The 21,624-nt window shown below is 37.6% G+C and overlaps 1 protein-coding gene across 11 annotated transcripts in view; it reads left to right on the plus strand.

Moving 5' to 3' along the window:
- DOCK10 (dedicator of cytokinesis 10) overlaps nt 1–21,624 on the plus strand; it is a 164,506-nt gene that overhangs the window by 109,490 nt on the left and 33,392 nt on the right. For all 11 annotated transcript variants that reach the window (XM_074877692.1, XM_074877696.1, XM_074877687.1 and 8 more), the window contains exons 17-30: nt 881–1,068; nt 1,693–1,758; nt 2,630–2,722; nt 4,611–4,734; nt 4,886–5,007; nt 5,663–5,749; nt 6,275–6,367; nt 8,415–8,533; nt 11,427–11,496; nt 14,706–14,819; nt 15,792–15,863; nt 16,468–16,614; nt 18,536–18,619; nt 21,359–21,455. In XM_074877692.1, the coding sequence (XP_074733793.1) occupies nt 881–1,068; nt 1,693–1,758; nt 2,630–2,722; nt 4,611–4,734; nt 4,886–5,007; nt 5,663–5,749; nt 6,275–6,367; nt 8,415–8,533; nt 11,427–11,496; nt 14,706–14,819; nt 15,792–15,863; nt 16,468–16,614; nt 18,536–18,619; nt 21,359–21,455 (1,476 nt within the window). The remainder of the gene's footprint in view (nt 1–880; nt 1,069–1,692; nt 1,759–2,629; nt 2,723–4,610; nt 4,735–4,885; nt 5,008–5,662; nt 5,750–6,274; nt 6,368–8,414; nt 8,534–11,426; nt 11,497–14,705; nt 14,820–15,791; nt 15,864–16,467; nt 16,615–18,535; nt 18,620–21,358; nt 21,456–21,624) is intronic.

Genomic DNA, 21,624 nt, shown 5'->3' on the forward strand with positions numbered 1-21,624 from the left:
TAGCTGACGTAGAGCTTCTTGGCCCATTGCCTGCTTAGGCTGCAGAGAACCTGTGCTATCATGAAACTGGAAATTTCCTCTTTTGCTAGTTTAGAAGCAAGTAAAGTTGGGCATAGTGTATGCAAGGGATCACCAGCTTCTTTTGGCTTCCTCACCACAAATTGGTAGACTTTTCCTGTGGGTTATTCTAGGGTTTGAGAAATGAATTTGTAGGCAGGACGTTCAAATTGTTTTTCCCAGAAATAGCTCAGGACATCCCTAAGTTGGTGACCCTTCTCAACTGCTTTTGTGCCCTTGAGTTCTCCATGCTGAAGTTAAATGTGTCACTGATTTAATGGCACAGGCAGACAAGGTATATTCTACCCATTTTTAATCTCTCCCTGTCTGGGTGACAGTGCTTATTTTCATCTTCTGTTTCTTGATCTGATTTCAGATATCCCAATTACATCATATATTTAATCTAGTTCTACACTACTTGTTTCTTCATTTCGTTTATTATGTTATTAGATAATAGAAAAAGTTAAATGAGATACTGAGCTGTAAAATTAATTAGAAACAGCATCACTTAAGTATATTCTGTTGAAACTGTCCATATACCAATGATGGTGTTATGCCATCAAATACTGTATCAACAGGTTTTCAGTGCTGTACTGTTTAACTCAAGTGAGATAAACCATTTAAGAATGGTATATTGTAATTGTTCTGAAGTAACACAGATGCAATTTAAGGCAGGATTTGACCTGTTGTATCTCAGCATTACTTATTCTTTGCAAGTTAAGGCAGGATTTTACTTGTTCCATCTCGATCTTACTTATTCTTAATAGTAAGACTGTAAAACGAAACATAATATGTGATGGTTTTCTTTTCTGTTCTTTTGAAGACTGTGTAACTTCATCTTTTATTCCAATCAAGCCATTTAATGACATAAAAGAGCATCAACCTACAGTGGAAGTTGAGGAATTTATACAGGAATCAACAAAATATTCTCGACCTTACAGAGTATACAAGAACCAAATATACATATATCCAAAACACCTCAAGTATGATAGCCAAAAATACTTCAACAAGGTATAGTATGTGACCAATTCAGGCCAACATTGTGTAGTAGTGTACTGCAAGCACTCTCATTGAAATGAAGGAGTACTGATTGTAAAGGAGGGGAAAATAGTGATGCAAGTCACTGACTTGGCTTTCGATCTTTTTCAGTTTTTGCCATCATAAAACATTGGTACAATTTTAATGAAATGAATCTATAGATTAAGTTGTGTCAGTGATTCAAAGAGAGATAATGTGGTAATAGCTTTTTCACAGTTTTCAGAAGGGCTTTATTTTAATGAAATTATGTGTGCAGATAAAATTAATCTGGATAATATTTGTAGTTCTTAAATGAAACTTGTGTTTTCATGATGATTGAAAATTACCTGTGTCTTGTCCTTAATTAAGTGCTGGTCACTTTATAATCTGCTTCTACGCAGTCAGTTTGAGGCCTGGCTTGCATTTTGCCAGTTCTTCTCGGAAATATTATTTCTAGTGATATCACTGTGACTTAAAGGCATTTTAAATGTTGATACATCATCTGCATGTTTCTCCTAGATTTTGAAAAGAACTTATTTCAGCCCTTTTATAGTTTGCCTGTGTTTTTATGGGTACCCCATTTCTGATCTAAGCTTTAAGATGTTCCTGTCTTTTCAGGCACGGAATATAACAGTGTGCATTGAATTTAAAAGCTCTGATGAAGAAGGAGCAAAGCCACTGAAGGTGAGCACAACAACAATATATTCAGAGAACGATGTTTCTGAGGACATTACTTATAAAACCCAGGAACCAGGACTATACTAACCCAGAACAATTAAAGAGTGAATGTCGTCGTGCATCATTCTACATTAGCACTGTGGTTCTGTTTGATCCCAGCTAGTCATGATTGCAGCTCAGTGTGCCATTTTTACAGTGCCAGCTTTCTGACTGGTGGAGAGGAAAGAGGACAGTATTGGAGAACTTAACCATTCCTTACAGTGCAACTTGCTTATTCTAAAGTTTACCGTGTACCCTACGTTTCTCACTGAGCTCAGGAAATTTGATTGGAAAGAGTGAGGCACAAAATTAGAAGAACCTTAGACTTAGTTCTTAACTTTGCTATTGACGAAAGGCTATTGCATAGTATTGTTGTACTGTAGCTTCCCCACCAATAAATAAAGTTGCCATCACTCAATAATCAAGAGCCTCCAGACTGGACTCTGCCAGCAAGGAGATTGTTAACTGGTGTAGCTTTTGTAACATTGAAAAGACAGTAAAGGCATTGTGTTGTGTATTGAACTTCATAAAAGTGAAATAGCCTTTGTAAAGCTTTTTACAGAGAACTCTGAAATTGCTAACAGCAAGGAAGAAGTCTAAGGAGACTGCATTGCTTAGTAGAGTGTAGGGTAGCTTTCACAGAATCAATGGACTTTTACTGGAACTGTATATGAAAAATTGCAGGTTTGAGCACTTAAAATATTTCTTTTAATATTTGATCAAAGTAATTATCAGTCTTCCATGATATTTTTTTCAATGTTCACACATGTTAGATGTACCAAGACTAGTATCATCAGCAGAATTTCACAATGTAATTAAAGCATGTTACTTTTATTAGTGTATTTATGGGAAGCCAGGTGGACCATTATTTACAACGGCAGCCTACACCGCTGTGCTACATCATTCCCAGAATCCTGATTTCTATGATGAGGTCAGTCTGCTTTTTCTTTCATTAAATGTCTGCCAATCCCACATATTTGCCAATGAGACAGAAAAACATGTAAAGAATACTTCTGTTACAATTGCTTGTGTATCTGGATGGACCTGTGTTATGTAGATTTACAGACAGTCTCACATTTTGGGTTTTTTCTTAAATCAACTCACTGAATCCTTCTTCTATAAGATGTTCTGAGTACAGTTAAGAAGCTGTAGAATTAATTAAGAACAGTCTAGCTTTCTAAAATGCATGTCTGGATCACGTTAAGGGTCCAGCTGCGTCTCTGGATTTAATGGAAACAGTAAACATTATGTTGAAGGGTGGAGCCAAATGTCAGAATAAATCCCTCTCTGAGATACAAGATCTGCACTGGAGCATTTGTATTAATCCAGTGGTCTGAACAGAATGTACAGTGACGCGTAGTGGCTGCAGCAACTCATTTAGCTGCTGCTTTTGAGGTTGCAGCTATAGAATAAACTTCATACGTTGGCCTTTGCCAAATGTTAGTCGCACATGCATCTTTACATTTCACCAACACCAAGTATGGATTCCCCAGGCTTTCTGCGGGTGAACTTAATTTCACCCTTTCAGTGACTAGTGTGTTTGATGGCCTGTGAATGTCATGTGTCTGTTCAGGATTTTCCACTACTGCTTTATGTGTAGTCATAAGCCTAGCAAATAGGGTTAGTATATAGCCAGTGTTTTCTAAACTCGTTGGCTTGATCTTGAAAAAACTTCCTTTTTCAGTTTAAATTTATTTTGATTAAAATGGCGGGGGCAAGACCAGCAGATGATGTACAACTACATGTGAAGTATCAGTTTTAAGAGTCATGTTTAGGAAGAGAGGTGGAACTTAAAGCATTACATCTTCAGAGATCTTGAACCTCCTGCTACTCCTTTGCAACCAGTGTTTTGGGTTTTAACACATCTGAAAATATCCTTCATGTGATGGTAGTGAGCCATCTGGTTTGGGCAGATTACTTTGTTCAAGTTGAAAGAGCTGAATTCAGATCTTAGTAGATGATTTGGCTGGAAGAGGTGTGCACCTGTCCTAAGTGTTTCTAGACAGCAAGTGCAGTCTTTAAAAGAATGTAGTATGTTATCAAGAAAGTTGTCTTAATCTCCATGTCTGAATTTCCATTTCATATCTATGTTTATGATATTAGATTCTTACCCATAAGCTGATTTAACACTGGAAGCATTTATCAACAATTTTAAACCTTACTTTAAGCATAGGATCAGCTTGGATAAACTTTATCATAGCTCACAAGGGCAAGGGGTCTTTCTTATTAGTTCCTATGGTAACATGTTTTGATTACTTTGTATTTTTATTCCAATAGGTTAATAATACCTCAAACCCCCTCTGTAGGGATTCATGGATGACATGATATGGGATTTAAGACTGAGCAGAAATTGTAAATAAAAGTTTATTTTCATGTCAGCCTTTATTACTTGGTCTTTGCCATGAAGTGATGATGAAGCAGTAGCAAAGATGTCATTTTAGTTTTTGGTTTGGTCATCCTGAAAATATGAGAATGGTGATGACTATTTATGGCTGCTAGAGTGCAGGTGATCACTTCTAAGCAGGGTCCATCACTCTTTAGTTCTGTCTTCTTTCATCTTACGCTCTTTCATCATAAATGCAAATATTCATCCACAAGACAGAGAGGAAAAAAGCTGTTTTAAGTAAAAGTGATGGATGACCATCCTAAACTATATCCTTAAGAGAACACCTATTACCCATGCAGACAAACATTAGCCAGTAAAGGAAGGCTGTGCTTAGACCTCTGTGTAGAGAGAGACGTCACTCATTTAGACCATCTCTGATGCCTGGTTTAATCGATCATTAAACTAAAGCGAGGTGTAACATTTTACATTTCAGGTGAAAATTGAACTTCCCACTCAACTCCATAAGAAACACCACATTCTGTTTTCATTTTATCATGTCACCTGTGACATAAATGCAAAAGCTAATGCCAAAAAGAAAGAGGCTCTGGAAACACCAGGTACCTGTAGTAGAATTATTTTCAATTATAAATATAAATGATGTACGTTCAAATAAGGATTGCAGAATTTCTGGCTGGATATTATTGTCTTCCTTTGAACTTAAGAAGCTTGTTTTTCTGAAGAGTCATACTGATTTGTTCTTGCACACAGTGGGATATGCGTGGCTTCCTTTGTTGAAAGATGCCCAGTTAGCTTCCCAAGAACACAACGTGCCAGTGGCAAGCAGTCTGCCTCCCAATTACTTGAGCCTTCAAGAACCAACTAGTGGAAAGGTATTAATTCATACTTTCATATTATTCAAATAGTGCAGAGCATTGATTTACAGACGGTTTACGTGAGATGAGATTTGTGCTTACCTGGAAGTGTAAACAATAAATAGGGTATCTGTTGTAGAATATTCACGTGCATGTCACTGAGTATGTAAACTAATATGTGCGCCACTGGGCTGAGAGTTATATGTTGCTGAGTCACAGGTGTATATATGGAAAAAGTGTGGTTTATAACTGTGTGTTCTACAATATTATACCTACCTTCTCCAAAACGTGAATGAGAGTGGTCAAAAAGAACTCTTTTCACTGAGGCCATGACATCCATTCTCCAGCTGACGGATCCATGATCATGATTCATTCTCCAGTTTTGTGGTGTGATATCATATTTTCTCACTGATCCTGTCGAATTTGGATTATTTCTGCTTCCTTGTGTTTGTTTTACTATTGTCACGAGGACAGGGTGGGGCAGGGATATGGTCACTTGAATTATAACGTTCTTGGGGTTGTGTTGAAAAGTGGGTTTGTATTGCAATTGTTCTGAAGTTGTAAAAGCATAGTAGCCAGCACAGTTCATGCATGTGCAAAGCTATGCAGTTAAAATTTGATGCAGACTTGAGTAAGTAGGAAATAAGTGGGAAATTTTGTTTTGTTTTAATAGCAGATCGGCTGTGATGTAAAATGGGTAGATAGTGGGAAACCACTTTTCAAAGTCTCTACTTTTGTTGTATCGACAGTGAATACTCAGGTAAGCCAAATTCCTCTTAGCTCTGTTACCTGCTTGCAAACAAAAAATGTCAAGGAGTGTCTGAAAGATGTTTTAAAATCTTGTATGAATTTGTTTCTCTAACGTTTAAAGGTTATTTGAATGTAGAAGGGCAAGATGACAATGGTGGAATACACACTTCAAGGAAAAATACAAATTATTTAAGATTATACCAACAGAAAAATCGTGGAATATCAGTTTAAACAGCAAGAAAATAAACTGTGAGCACCAGGAAGGAAAAAAAAAAAAAAACCTGGCCATTGAAATCCCTTAGACTGTAAGCAAAAAATTAATTGCTCACAACACTGAAAAAAGAGTTGTTAAAGCACCTAGAAATAAGTTGTATATAGCAAGCTGTGCTGGCCAATGGGTAGGGCTAAATAAGTTGATCTGTCTTTCTATGTCTTATGCTTAAGGCAGTAGGGACCAAGTCTGTTCTTTGGTATCACAGGTGATTGCTGAATTTATGGAGCTGAGTTCTAATCCTTTCTATAATATACATTTTAGGATCCACACCTGAATAAATTTTTCCATCAGTGCCAAGAAAGGGAAAAGGATCTATCCCAGCCTCCTACCTCAAACTTTATCAATTCTTGTAAGGTAAAGTAACCTGCAGCACGAAGTGTGCTATAAAATTGTATTTAGGGCTTTCTCTCAACTGTTCCATCACTGCACAATTCTAAACGTGGCATAGACTTACCAGGAGGCAGCAGGTCCGTGACAACTCCAGTTAGGCTTACTTGATGTGACAGATGTGTTACTGGTCACAGAACTGTCTCTCATCCCTTCTCATTTAGAACATGGCTGCATCTGCCCCACCAACTTTGGTAATCCAGCCTACGCCAAGCTCAAATCCTGTGAAAGTATGGTGTAATGTTGCTCTAGGAACATCCAGGAAAAGGAGCTCTAGCCAGTAGATCTGCAGTATTCCTGCTAGTCCTCACTTGCCTTAGATACATTGCATGCTTACCTCCTACTTGGCCCTTCGTACTTCACTCTAAAAACCTGGATGCTATCCAGAGGGCTGCTTAGGGTTTTTTGCACGTATAAATCAAGGGTGCTTGTTGCCTGTCAAGTTCTGAAATCAGAAAGAATGTACCCTTTCTGCAGAGATGGAACAAATAAGCAAGAACTGCATAATTGTGACTGTATTCAGTCGAGGTCAAAAGCTGTGAGAGGGGAGGAGTGTATCAAGCAAATTAAAAGAGCAGCAGGTAAATGTAGGACCATGATTCTTTACCTGTTAGTGAATGGGGAAATTCAGAGTTCTTGCTTTTCAGTTTGCTTACTGAACTTTAATAAGCAAGAAGACTGGAGGGTAGCTGAGACACTGTTCTACAGTCCTAGCTCTAAAACATCATACATACGATTTTTACTTACTATTTTTCCTTTTAGCGGTCTGTAAAATCTATTAGATATTTTGGGGTCTAGATGTTACTGTCATTGTAAGTGCTGTCCTCCTTTCCTTTGTTGTTAATGTTCTGAGTGTGCTGTTTGAGTGTACCTTAATAGGATTTTGTAAAGTTGCTTGGGAAGAGATTTTTGCTTTAATAAGCAATAAGTTCCAATAAATCACAGCAGTTTTCTGTGCAAGTCCCTAAAGGTGGCTACTACTTTTGTTGATAGATGCAGGTAGACCTGAAAGGGGTTGCTTTTTTTTTTAAATACTGTCTTGATTTAAATAAATGATTAAGGGATGTTTTCAAAAATCAAAGCATCACTGTTATTTAGAGGTTATACATCTACTGAATGAAGTCTTTAACTATTAATTTTTGGGAAGACATTGAGCATACTGGACAAAATTTAGGAATCCATAAAAGCTTCACAACTTTCTAGACAGTCAGTCAGTTACTTAAACTGCCAGAATTGCACTGTTCTTTATTTGCTGTTTGTAGTTTACCTTCTAAAATATCTTGAGTAATTTTACTAGAAAATAGAGACAATGTTATATGTGACAAAGGAGCAACTATGCAATATAACCAGGGAATAAGTAATTTTCCCCAGAGTATTTTGCTTTTATTTATAAATCACTAATACTTTTGAAGAAATTCTGAAATGATTTGGAAATGACTGAAATAAAAAACTAGGAGGAATTCAAAGGAGGGGTTTTTTAATTAAAAGCTCGATATTCTCCTTGATCAGAGAAGATAATATAATGTCTGTGCAGTCAGGTTAGAGTGTTAATGCTACTTTTAACAATGTGCTTTTAACATTACTATTTTAGCCACAACAAGTTCAGTTTATCACATTTCTGCATAAAAAGAATGACTTTTCCTAAAAGGAACTGCATGTCTTGCAAATAATAATTAAGTTCTTTTACTGTTCTTGCATTCATACCCATAGTGAAATATGATAATTGTGTTTGGTTTCTCTCTCTTTTTTTTTTTTTTTTTTTTTTTTTACCTTAAGTCAGGGTAGAGGAAAATATTTGAATTCTGAAATGTGGACAATACCTACAGTTGTGTTGCTAGTCATATTTAAAAAAAAACTCCATGGGGAACCAGTCCTCTACTTAGTTCTCTTATTTTCCTACTGCTATTACACCAGCAGCTGCACTACATTTTGCCTGCTGAAGCAGAAAAGCAGGTAATCAGCTTTCATTTCTTGTATTGGAAATCTCTCATTTTCTTTCTTATATCCATTACAGAATTTGCTGAGGATCGAGAAGATCCATGTAATTATGAATTTTCTTCCTGTAGTCCTGAATCAACTCTTCTGGGTTTTGGTGCAAAACAGCGATGATGAAGTTACAACAGCTGTGACCAGGTATCTTAATATTTTCTGTATGAGGAAAAGAATTCACTCTAGAATGCAAGTGTAGATGTTAGTCCAATGTAGCTGCTCTTACAAAGGCTGACTGACATTTAGACTAGTACTATGACATTTAGACTTTAGACTTTAGTGACTACTTCCCCCTTAACGCAGGGCTCTGCAAATAATGCATGGAAGAGTGTGTTATCATGTGGCTGACTTTGATACCAACCAGGAAGGCACTGACCATGGTGGACTGTCTCTGTACCCTGAGGCAATCGTGGGTGAAGGTCTCATTCTTAAGGAGCTAAGTGCTTCCTAACAAAGCTGGATGGCTGGATGTCAGTTTTGGTTTACATTTGGGTCTGAAGATGCGGAGTTCAGCATAGGAAGAGCCTAGCGTTTTGCTGCATCCAATGCAGAGTCAAACAACCAGGTCACAGTGTTCTGGGGCATTTTTTAATTAGAATATATCAGCAATAACTGAAGAGCAATGGAAGCATTTTCCAGTGAGCAGGCAAACAGCTGGAATGATTTGCTGAGTCTCTCACCCCTCACATAATGAAATTGTCTTTATTGATGCTGTTAATCAGGGCAGCAGGGAAAAAAAATACTGGAGAGATTAATATTGGTCTCTGCAGGAGGGCAGAGAGTTGCATTGCATTTTCTTTTGGCCATGGTCATTGTTTTTGTTGTACTTCTGCCAGTAGCTATACATGAGGACTACGATACAACTAGTAGGAAAAAATGAGAACCGTCCTCAGCAACCGTGTTAGACTAATCTGCTGTCAGTATATTTTCTTTCTTTCCACAGATTGTTCTTCAGAATTAGTTCCTGAAGAAAGATTAATTAGGAAAACTGAAAGGATCGAGGAAGCAGAATTCCTAATCTTAACCTCGGAAAGCTAGAGTTTTAATATCCTTTTATTAAAGGATCATGGCATCTTGCAGGGCAAAGTCCAGTTTTACCACACCTAGGCACTAGGATTAGAAGAACCTTTCCTTGTAAACATCTGTGATGTCATCACTGCACACTGTTTTCAAAGGGAGAGAGGCAGTCAGACCTTTGTTCAGGACCCCTTTATGGCCAACAAATCAACTGATGTTAAGGCTAGATAGAGAGAATGAAGAATTGTCTCCCAGGCTAGAATTTCAGTGCCAGTTAACTGAGTGGAAAAGAAATGCTATAGAAGAAGCAGCTGTTTAAAAAATAGTTTTAAAGATTATATGGAAAAATGGAAGGGTGTTAATTTTTATACGCTTCAGACTTTGTCTATACACCCAACTGGCCAAAAAAAAGAAAAGAAGGATTCTCAATGTTTTTCCTGTGTGTGTGGTAGCTTTTGTGCTGGTAGAGTTGATGTCAACGGAATATGCACGTCTGCTGTGTGTGCCATTCATTGATGTGTCCTGTATATATACACATTGTATTTTGTTCTGAATAGCTTGAAGCAGCTTGTGTTGAACATATTAAAAGCAACAACAACAGAATGAGAGCATAGATTGGCTTATGTGCTGGGGAGAAAACACTATTCCTTTTATTCTCTTATGGTTATTTACTTGTCTGGGGGCCCAGTCATGTCATCATTTTTCTCTCATCTTTGTCAGAACTCATTTCAATTTCAAATCAGAATAAAGGCTGAAGGATCAGAATGGGCACAACTAATTTTGTCATAGCTTTTGTGTTTTGCTACAAGTTTTACTTCTACTAACAGCAAGCAATGAGATATATGAAAAATACTGACTTAAAAGAATTACAAAGCTTTTGAATCTAATAATAAGAATTGGCAGTAAACACTCAAATCACCAGGCTAGTCAAAATGACTACTTGTAGGTGGACCACAGTCACAGGCATGTTAATAATTCATTTTAGTCATACTGTTATTATGCATACCCCTGAATTTGAGATACGGTTCAGTAATTTTTGACATTTGAGAATCATGAACTGTTTCCTCCTCTTTCTTTTAACATAAAAATAAGGTTATAAAATTGTAGAGTCTTTTCTGTATTAAGTATCCTGAAAAAATGAGATCCCAATAACCGAGGAGATCTCATGGTTAGGTTGAAGAAGACTTCTTGCTCAGACTTGTGTTTTCTGAAATAGGATGATCTCAAACAAAGATGGCCCAGATACAAATTAAAGAGAAAATTTTGCTGAAGCACTTGGTCTCAGGCAGTGCTATCTCTACTGTTAGTAGAAGCTCAGGTTGTGAGAGGTTGCCAGCATGACCCAGCCAATTTTCTTCCATGTTGCTGATCACCAAGCTGAGCATCTATAGTTGCACCAAGTGTCCAGTCTCTCCCCCATGCGCAGTAACAAGAGAGTGCTGTGCTTGGCCTTTTGTTCCTGAGTGCTTGGGCACTCAGGCTGGGGATGAGTCCAAGGTTATGGGCAAACAGTGCAGGAGAGGTGCTTGAGCCTAGGCTTGTGATCGTCTTTGATTAACGGTGCCATCATAAGCAAAGTATCAGAGCTTTACAGAATTACCAAGACCTGAGCGAACCTGACAAATAACATTCCCAGAGAAAGAGGCTTTTGCCTCTCTGTTTCGTTAACATACTCTAATTTTTCTTATTCCTAATCATCCAAGGTCTGTATAAGCTTTAGTTAGTTAATAGTTTTCTTTTGCTGTAATGTCAGTACAGTTATAATAATGAAAAACAGGTGCATTTTGTTAGACAAGTGCATATATAACAGAACAATCCATGCAAGTGGAGGGCCCAAGGAGTTACTGTTTTTTCCCACTGGGACAGTTTCTGCACACACTATTCATCATTTGGATCACATCCCTCACGGACTGTTTCAAATGAAGTTACAATAACAGAACAATGTGATGCATTAGGTAGACTTTCTCTGCCTTATGACAAAAACAGCTCAATTTTTATTTTCTTTTTTTTTGTCTTGCAGGGTTCTTACTAACATTGTTGCTAAGTGCCATGAAGAACAACTAGACAACTGCATCAATTCTTATGTGACGGTATGATTGCTGTTATGTTGTTAACTATTTTAAGGGAAGGGGGGCTGGGTTTGTGGGGTTTTTGCCTGTTTACTCTTAGTTGAACTTGTTTGTCTGCATTTGCATCATAGCTTCTGCTACTAGTGACTCTGGTTAGGAAAGTAATGTAAGATTTGGAAGAGGCTGAGTCAACTCTCCTCCTCTGCTATAAGCTTCTTGTCACCTTGAACAAATTACGCTGCCTCTCTGCTTTGAGGGCATACTGTAGAGCAGGGACACTCCATGGAGTGTTCTTCTTCACTAAACTCGACTGCATCCTGGCTCACAACCTTCTTCTGTTGAGGAGGACGAAGGGCTGCTCGTGTTTCCTCTGCATGGTGCAGCTTCCTTTCCATAGGATGCCAAGTTGAGCAAGCACAGGAGGAGAAAGCTGCAGTGCACTCTTAAAGGCTACCAGGATGTGGGAGAGACAATTCCCCATAGTCAGTTGAGAACTAGAGCTTACATTTTAGAAGCAAGACCCTAGTACAAATGGAATTCCACTGAGCTTCTAGAAGCATAGGCTTAGCATCAGGTTTTGTGAAATGGTGTTAAACTCAGAATTTCCCACCTTGCACAGTTTAAGAGGAGGGAAGGGGGAGACAAGTATGTGAAAGAAAAAGAAACTTCAGCTGGATAAATACCGGAGACATTTAATGTAGTTTGCTTGCAGTTTGCAGCACTCCTCTTGACTGTGTTGAGATGTATCACTTTAAAATATCTGGCCATCTGTATTATTCATGTACAGGTAGCTTTCATGGAAGAGGTACTTCTGGGTGCTCTTCATGGTTGCAAGATAGCTGCATGTTTCTTAGGAAGCTATAGCTTTTTAACTAGGCTTCTGATTATTTTCTTAAGCCATGATTTTAGTTTCAAGATCCTGTGGCTTTGCATGTGCTATTGTACATAAATTCTGTTCTCATCTGTGAAGTTTAGATTCTTGTAACTGTTCTGTGTTTACTCAGCTTTTTTCATCCATTATTGTTTTGAAGAAGAATATATAGAATATATATGGTTATGTTCTGCGTATGGAGTTTTGTTCCAGGCAAGCTGTAGCATTACTTAAAAAGCCAAAGGAGTGGCCTCTTTAAAGATGATCTCCTTGTTATCTGTATCAATTGAATATCCATTAAATGAGTGTGAATAATGCTACTGTCCAGCAAGTATCTCATCAATGGTATATTTGGGTAACAGCTTTATAAACTGAGAATTTTATAAAGAAACATGTTTTTAAGTAGAAGAATACATTAACTGCAGTTACTGGCATGGACAGAAAAATTAATAGACAAATGAACCTCATTTAAGGGTGTTACACTTCCCCCCCCCCCCCCTTCACTTGCCTTTATTTTTTTCTCTCCCTTTTAATTGCAGAGGAGAGGGCTGGAAAATTTTGTTCTAGCCTTACTAGATGAATCAGTAATGAGTAAATTGTAATATCTTTGAGTTTTATGTTTATTAACTTATTTGTGTATTTCAAATAGTAGCATAGAGGAGAATTGCAGGTTGTTAGAAGAACTGAAGTAGATATTGCCATCACTTTGTCTCTTGGCCTGCTCTGGTTGCAGTGAGAGATCCCCCACAGTCATGGAAAGAAGCCATGAGTGACAAATATCTGTATGGGCTTCTGGCTGTAATGATATTCTGATTCACTGGGCAGCAAGTAGTTTTCCTAACGTACATTTCATTTGTAGATTATGAGTAATATATGTGACATAGGTCTTGGGGTTTTTTTTGTGGTTTTCTAAAACTAACTTTAGGAATAAAGTGAATACAAACACATTCCTGATGAACTCTGAAACTTTAGCATATTCATGGTAGAACAATGAAAATATAATAGGAGTTAGACTACTAAATGGGAAAACTGTTTTAATTTCAGTGTTGACAACTGTTGATTGATATTTCCATGTGTATGGAAAGTAAATGCAGTATGTATTTACTTTCATACTTCATGAAAGTATTTGTTTACAGGTGATGCTTCTCAGCATCTTAGTAGTCAAATTTTAGTCTCGGATACTCTGATTTAAGCACAGAGGAATTCTGCTGAGGTCCAGCAGAACTGTTCAGGTTCCAAAATAAATAACCTATGTAACATTTAAATGTAGTTAATTAAATGGGTATTAACACCTCTTCTACTCAATAACTTTTCAAAATTGCAATAGACACCTATTGCAGCTAAATATCTTTGAAATAACAGGTGATTAGGCCATGCCAAAAGTCCATTTAGCCTGTTTTCCCATTTCCAGCAGCAGCCAAAAAGCCAATAACTGTTAATTTCTTTTATCCATCTGTAAGGAAATTAATACCTACTTTAGAAATGCTGTTTTGGGAATAGGTAAATTGAGAATTGTGAGTCACTCAGATGCAACAATAATGGGAAATTACGCCGACTTGAATAACTGGACCCAGAAGTGTCAAACTGCGTAGGGAGAAGCTTATGGCATCTGCTTTGGAAATAAGGCTGACTATTAATAAGATATTTTCAAGTAATATTCTTACCTTTTCAATTCAGTCAGGTAGGTAAAAGAAATTTCATCCCAACTGATGCACTAGCAGAGCTCTTGCTTTAGGGAAGGAGTAATGGATCCCAGTACCAAATCTTAGTTTAAAATGTGGAATAAAACTCACACTAGATTTATGAATTTTGAGTGACTTGGTAGATAAATTCCTTTCTTGAGGGATTGATTTCTAAAAGGGGTATAGTTTTCCCCTTCTGTCAGTTCCAGTGGGTGCTCTACACCTTTCAGGATGAAGAGTTGTTGCCAGCTCTGACTAGCTGTTGCCATGGGAAGAAAGGAGCAAGTGAAAGGTGGCCTTGACTAGGTGGGTGAAAAACCCTCCGTACTTCCTCTGCCTGCCTATTCTTTTTTTCCCCTGGTGAATGGCTTGAAAGACAGTTTAGAGGTGTCGGGATCCTATGCCTTGCTGAAAAAATAAATCGTAGCACTGATTTTAAGCAGAAATTCCTCTTGGTTCACATTAAGCTGAAATCAACAGGAAGTTGTGTTTAAAAATGTGCCATTACTGCTAAAGGAATTAAACTTTATGCAAATATGTTGTTCAGTCAGGATATTTTGGTGGCAAAGATTGTCAGCTGTTAGTAGTGTATAAATAATTTATCTTCTCCTACTGAGGTTTTTATATTTGTTTTAATGAACATTTTGCTATTTTTTTATTTTTTCTTTCTTCTTCAGTATGTGTTCAGGACCAAATCATTTGAAGAAAGGACTGTTCATGAGGAGCTGGCCAAGAATATGACTGGTCTTCTGAAATTAAATGACCAAGTAACAGTGAAACAGGTTTTAAAGGTGAATGATAGCTTGATTTAGGATACTTTGTTTTCATTTTTATCTTGGAAGATGCAGGGAGAATATTCATCTGTAAGTAGGACATTTCTATCTGATTTTAGCTGCTGCCTTTGATTGACAGTGACCAAAATGAGAATGATTGAGGTTTCCTGAGGTTTCTCATATCAAACCAGGTCTAAGAAATTCATACATGTGCAGGCTCCGTCGCTGAGCCTGTCAGTTATGGTGTAAGAGCTAGCCAGACCAGTTTGGGAGTTCCCAGTGGCAAAAATATGTTCGACTGTTTAGAATGAACCAGTTCTGATTTCCTATGCTGAGCCACTAAAATAGCAAAAATAGGCTGAAAAACGCAGAAAAACTGGCCTGCAAGAAACCTTGGCCATGCAAAAGTACTTGTGGTTGGATTTGTTGTGGGGTTATTTTTTTTTTTTTGCAATTTGTAAGCTTTTTGAGTGTATTTGTTTCACATATCTCCTGCAATATGTGAGGATACAGATATTAATATGTATCTTACCTGTTCACTATAACAAATGGTATTTGAAGAACCACTCTGTTTTTCTTTTAAACAAGTACCGTTATTCTGGGCCAGATCACCAATCCGGAACTAACAAAGCAGTTTATTCTGATTTTCGGTTCTCTGAGGTTCTCTGCGTCATGCATTTCTGCCAGTTACCTTCAAACAATGAAGATAGTGCTCAGCAGGAATGGAAGGATTGTAGGAGTGGTGTTTGCAGGCTCCTTATTACACAGAGCCACAGTGACAAAGTGCCTGAGATGGCTTCAGCTCTCTTAAGGACATTATCTAATGTTACTCACATACATGGCACTTAGGCTCTTTAATTTATTTGTCACGTAGAGTTTATCATTGTGCATTCCTGAGAAATGTAATCCATCTATAAGGAATGGTAATGCATCCTAAAGTATTTATCAGATAATCATTTTTTCTTATCTCTTTTTCTTTCTTTTGAACAGCATTCCTGGTTCTTCTTTGCAGTTATCTTGAAATCAATGGCGCAGCACCTGGTTGATACAAACAAAACAAAGGTTAGTGTATATGTGATCTCAATTAAGTAGCCAATCAGTCTCTTAGGGAAAATATAAAATGTGGAATCCTGGGAAATACACATACTTGGAATTTTCTTTTGACTGCTCAAAAAAAAGAACTGCTGTTATGCTTTGTATAATATTGGTTTTACCTGCAAAAACACTATATTACCTACTAGGCTCAAACCTATTCTGGTGGGCCAAAAATACAGTTGCATCAGCTTTGTAACGGGTGAGTTAGAAGGGAATGTAAATTCTCTAATTTCTGCTGGTTACCTAACAGGTGATTATGCCAGACAGCAAATAAATGACCTAGAAACTCTAGTTTGCTTTGAGCAAACCTTACATAGCTGGAGATCAGCGCTTTGACCTCTTTTCTGCCTGATTATCAAAGATGGTCTTGGTATACTTGTGCTGGAATCTGAGGATAAGATCTTCCACTTTCCTATGGACCAGATTCTTCCTTTTGGAGTTTATACTCAGAATAGATACATGGAACTCTAGGAATATTTTTTTTCTTCAAGTTTATTCTTGGCCTGAATGTATTTTCAGGTTTAATATGCAACATTGTACATTCTCAAGTGATGATCTATTTCCTGCTTAGGTTTCCCGAACTCAGAGGTTTCCAGAATCATTTCAAACTGAGCTGGATACACTTGTGATGGTCTTAGCAGACCATGTTGTTTGGAAGTACAAAGATGCTCTCGAAGAAACCAGGAATGCAAACTACAGTGCTGCCAAATTTCTCAAGGTGAGATGTTCTGTCATTACAGCATATGCACTTATATCCCCATACTTAATGCAAACTTGAGACTATTCTAGTCCAGTCAAGGGGAATAAAAACAACTCTGAGTGAATGATGTCTCAATTTCCAAGTTTAGCGTTGACCTATAGTTCAGTTTTTCTATGCCCTTGAGTCTTTGAGAATGCAAAAGCTTTATCTAAGTCTGCTTTAAAACAATTCTTATTCATTTATATCTGTTCTCTGAAAGAGCCCAAGTTTTCAGATTTTGCAAATTCTTACATTACATTCAAATGGGTAAAAATTTGGTAAGGAATAAAACTGTAGTTACACTTGAGCTGGTATTTTTTCTTTAAATACTATAGCTCTGAATGACTGTGGGTGGGTTAATATTTCCTAATCACAACCAGAGTGGGCAGCTTTTGAAAACCAGAATAAGCAAATTGCAAGTATTATGTGAAATATGGTAAGCTACCTTTTTAACTCTGTAATGCCCTTTCATTTACCAGATATAAGAAAATACACACGTGCTTTGGAAAAGTCACTAAAAGGGATTGAATTTTATGATTTTTGTCCTAATATTTCTCAATCATTTTTATTTTCCCAGCATTGAATTAGCTCTGGACCATGGGAAAATTGCCATTCAATAAGTTGTGCAGATTTAAACTGGACACATGCACACATTTTCCATTAATGGAGTGATGTATATTAATGATGTACAGAACATTGTGTATAGTACACACTGAAACCCAGACTCAAATATTTGATGACAAATTGAAGCACAGCCTTAGGGAGGAGCAGTATTCCAGCAATATAATGTTCCTGTGAGGTTATAAGGAAAACAACCACAAACTGCAGGTGGATTTTCCTCCTTTCATACATAGGTGAAATAAACTATAAACTTGCTGTCCACTGAGTTTGTCCTCTGCTGCTGATGCCATATGGAAGCCCTAGTTGCTGATCTTAAGCTGTATCTATCGTAGTGTTACATCAGTTGGAAGATGATGCTGGTTTGAGGCAGGAGCATAGATGGAGGTGCTTAGTCAGTAATTGCGTGGTGTTGCTCCTGTGGAGGTGTTGCAGATTTGAATGCTATTTTTGTGTGTTACTCAGCTAAACTGGGAATACAGTAATGTTGTGTTACATGACATGGCATGTGGATGTGTTTTAATTTCTTTTCTAATCTGGTCTGCCAGAAAGAATTACATAGGTTAGAGATGATACGGCTTTCTCCAGGCTGGGATTGCAGCAGCCTTGTTTGAATGCTGTGTGGCAGAGGGCTCAGGGCTTCGCTAGTTTTGCAGAGTTCAGGAACACCAGAGAAGGGGGGAAATTCAACATCACATTCCTGATCTGGTAGGCTAACTCTTCAAGGAAAAAAATGTCAGTAACTGTAGCACCAAGGCCCTTAAAAGCCTTTACACCTTCTGGCTGTTTAGCCCATCAGTCTGCAAGAGCAGTGTTCTCATCATAATGTAGTGGCATATTTGCTCCCAGAGGAATAATGTAGCTCATAGGCAGCAAGTATAGTGGCTGGATTTATTCCTCAGGAGTCATTGCTCTGTCACTGAAGGAGATATTCAGGTCAACCTCAGTCACATACCACCTCTAGTGATTGAGTGTTACAGTACATGAATGACTTTCACTGGATAAGCTTTCTCCTATTGCACTGTACACTGTGATAATTATTTTAGACTGTAGACACAGAGAAAATGAAAGGTTTGATCAATTTGTTATTACTGAAAATAAATTTTAAAATCGAGACAGATTCACCAGTTCCCTGGTTTTCCTTGCGCTGCTATAAGACTGACTTCAGCTGCACAAATGATTCAAGTTTATAGGTGATGCAAGGCAAACAGCCAGGTAAGTGAGGCCATGTACTGCTTTTTTGGCTATAAAATAATTTATTTTTTTTTTTCCTCTTTCTTAGCGCTGTTTTACATTTATGGATCGTGGATTTGTGTTCAGGATGGTCAACTGTTATATAAGTATGTTTGGAACAGGAGATAGTAAGGTATAGTTTTGATTTTTGTTTTTTGTTTTTGCGAAAGTGACTTGCTAGCAGAATATTTTTGTATTGAAACTATTTCTGATCTGTTCCGTGGCTTCACCATGCTCAGAACTCAAGTCAGTGAAAACATTTACTGTAAACATGTGTTTAAAACCTTTTGGTTTTGAGCCATCTATCCCCTTTTCTGGGAGTAAATCGCTGTGTCCAAACAACTACTCACTGAGCTCTGCAAGAGCAGACTCTGTAAAGACTGCTCAGACCAAAGCATGCAAAAGGCTGAATTTACTTTGTGCTTCTTTGGAGAGTACACTTGTGGTTTGGTCTATAATTATCAGCAGCAATTGGCAGTAATTTTCTTTGAGGAGATTAAAGAGCATATGAACAAGTTAACATTGTGTAAACTCAAGTGAGAATGTAACATCTCAGTTACTTTGAATGAATGCTATGCTCTCACCTCATTGATGATGCAAGAAAGCCAATCTGCCCCAAATTAGTTTGTGCTCATTATGAGGAAAATTCTCTGCAGCCTGAATTTCTTCTTTAATACCTATAATAGTCAGTGATACAGTTCGAGCAATACATTTCAAACTGCAAGAGGTCCCCAATTATTCAGCTTGACTCCTTTACTCTTCCATCAGAATGAGTCACAGGCTTTTTCTCTTCCATGACTGGGTTTCTGAGCTATCATACCAGAGCATGTAAGATGATAGATAACAGAATGTATTCAAGACATACGCTTTGAATGACTCATCTTTTCCAAAAAAGCTTACAAAACTTTTGTCCATTAACTTTTTATAATTCTTTAGTGGTGATCTGGGCATTTGTAGGTAATGAGTGAGATTACTCCAGGTCTGTTTTGCTTTTTACTAAATCCAACTTCATGCTGCACTCGGACCTTTCACCTAATCTCTTGAACAGATGTAGAATGAAGTCTCTCAGTATTAATGTCATAGCCTGAAGTCTATAATTCTGTAAATAATTCTATGTAATCTGAAAATTGTTTCCACATTTCAAACTTCTCTAAATACATTCAACCACAGAAACAGATGTTTAATTAAAAAAGCCAATTAATGGCCAGTGGAAAAGCCTGAGATTAGTCAGTGTGCAGAGCAGAACTTGGCACCTCCTTGGCAGTAAGTGCGTGCACACTGCCAGCCACCCAGCATCCCTCCAGAGCCATCTGCCAGGATGCCTGGAAGCAGAATCGCTGCGGAGCTGAAACAGATGTACCACTGGAACAGGCTTTGCAGCACTTGAAAACAATAGCCACAAAATAAAATCAGAGATTTCTGACCCCAAGGAGAGAGAGGCCTTGCATTGTTTTCATTTTCAGTCAGACACTTAAGCAAGAGCCAGTCATTTAAATGTGCTGCAGGATTTCTTTCTGTGTGTCTTTTGCTTCTTTAACTGGATTGTTTATGTATCAGAAAGATGATACTGCAATCTGACCTCTCTCTTCAGAAAATTTAATAGTGTATATTACTGCTTGAATAAATAGTTTGTGAGTATATCAGTCTATAACATTGCAATTTGAATTTATGTGCAATTGTGAATGAAGCACCATAATTTCTGTTCCACAGAAATGTCACAGTATTCCATATTTTGACATTTAAACGTTGTTTTGAGAAATACTTATTCAGAAGTTGAAATACCTCATTAGAATTCAGTTCATTGTTGCATTCACTCAAAATGTCACAGTTCCCTTTGAGAAACACATTCCAGGTGCTTCATTTCTTTATTTACCATTAGACCCTGAGTTGTCCAGCTGTATTCCCGATAAGGTACTACAGTGCAATAAAACATTTCAGGGAAAAATTCCCCACCATCCAGTCCTCAGTAGGCTCTGAAAAGTGTATATTCCAGGTATTCTATCCTGACGGTGGCAGCAGAAATGCTACAGTTTAATTAAACACAGGGCAAATAAAAGACCTTTACAAGTACTTTCTAGCATTAGGATGTTTGACCTAGATCAATGCAGTGTTGTATTGGTAGTCCTGGATGACTGCTTTCTGCCACTGAGAACAGTGAGCTGAGAAGATGGAAATAAAAATTTATTACTGGATGTCATGTATTATCTTTATATCTCAGTGGCACATCGTTATAGTGGGAATGATAAATTTCTGAGGTAGTTGCAAGGCTCCACAGAAGATCATGGATGGCTTCTTGAGAGGGAGATACTAAGGAAATAATACCAAATTATATAACACCCTTGGAGCTGGAACTCACTGGCATCAATAGAGGAAGTTTTCACCACTATAAATAAGTTTTGGATCTGGCCTGTGTGGCTGAAACTTTGTATTTGGTTGACCAAAAAAAAAGGAAGAAAAAAAATAAATTAAAAAAAAAAAAGGCATAATACTTATGACAATCCCAAATTTAGTGAACTGGAGATGGTACTTTGCTATGATTATATGCTATAGTATCTACCATCAAAAGACCCAGTGTAGCTTTGAATATACCTTAAATATTTAGCTTGGATCAGGCTTCTATTTATCAGCACATCTTCAATGAAAAATCATTGCTGAGGAATCTAAAAAGCTTGTTTGACTGTGACAAGTTTGTTTGATAACAGAGACGAAAACCAAATGTTTATTATTCGTGTAGCTTGGCATAACAAGCTGTAAGGTTTCATTGTTGGCTGTGAGTTTGAATTTTGAGGTAGAGATCAATAGTGGTGCAGCTCTGTCTTACCATTTTCCCTGTTTTAATGTGAACTGAGCAATTGCCTGTTGTGATTTTCAGACTTTACATCAGTTCAAATTTGACTTCCTTCAAGAAGTCTGTCACCATGAGCACTTTGTCCCTCTGTGCCTGCCCATACGGTCTTCAAACATTCCTGGTAAGGCACCACCCCGAAAGGGTTTCTGTACAACTGCGAATTATCGGGAGGCTCAAAGAGCAGATAACAACTAACTCTCTGAAGTATCATGTCTGCACATCAGGCACAGAAGCCCCAAATGGCTTTTCAGGTGTGGTGTTTAAGCAGCGTGATAAAAATAACATCATTT

This window comes from Strix uralensis, chromosome 9, assembly GCF_047716275.1.
Source record: "Strix uralensis isolate ZFMK-TIS-50842 chromosome 9, bStrUra1, whole genome shotgun sequence".
NCBI classification, from domain to species: Eukaryota; Metazoa; Chordata; class Aves; order Strigiformes; family Strigidae; genus Strix; species Strix uralensis.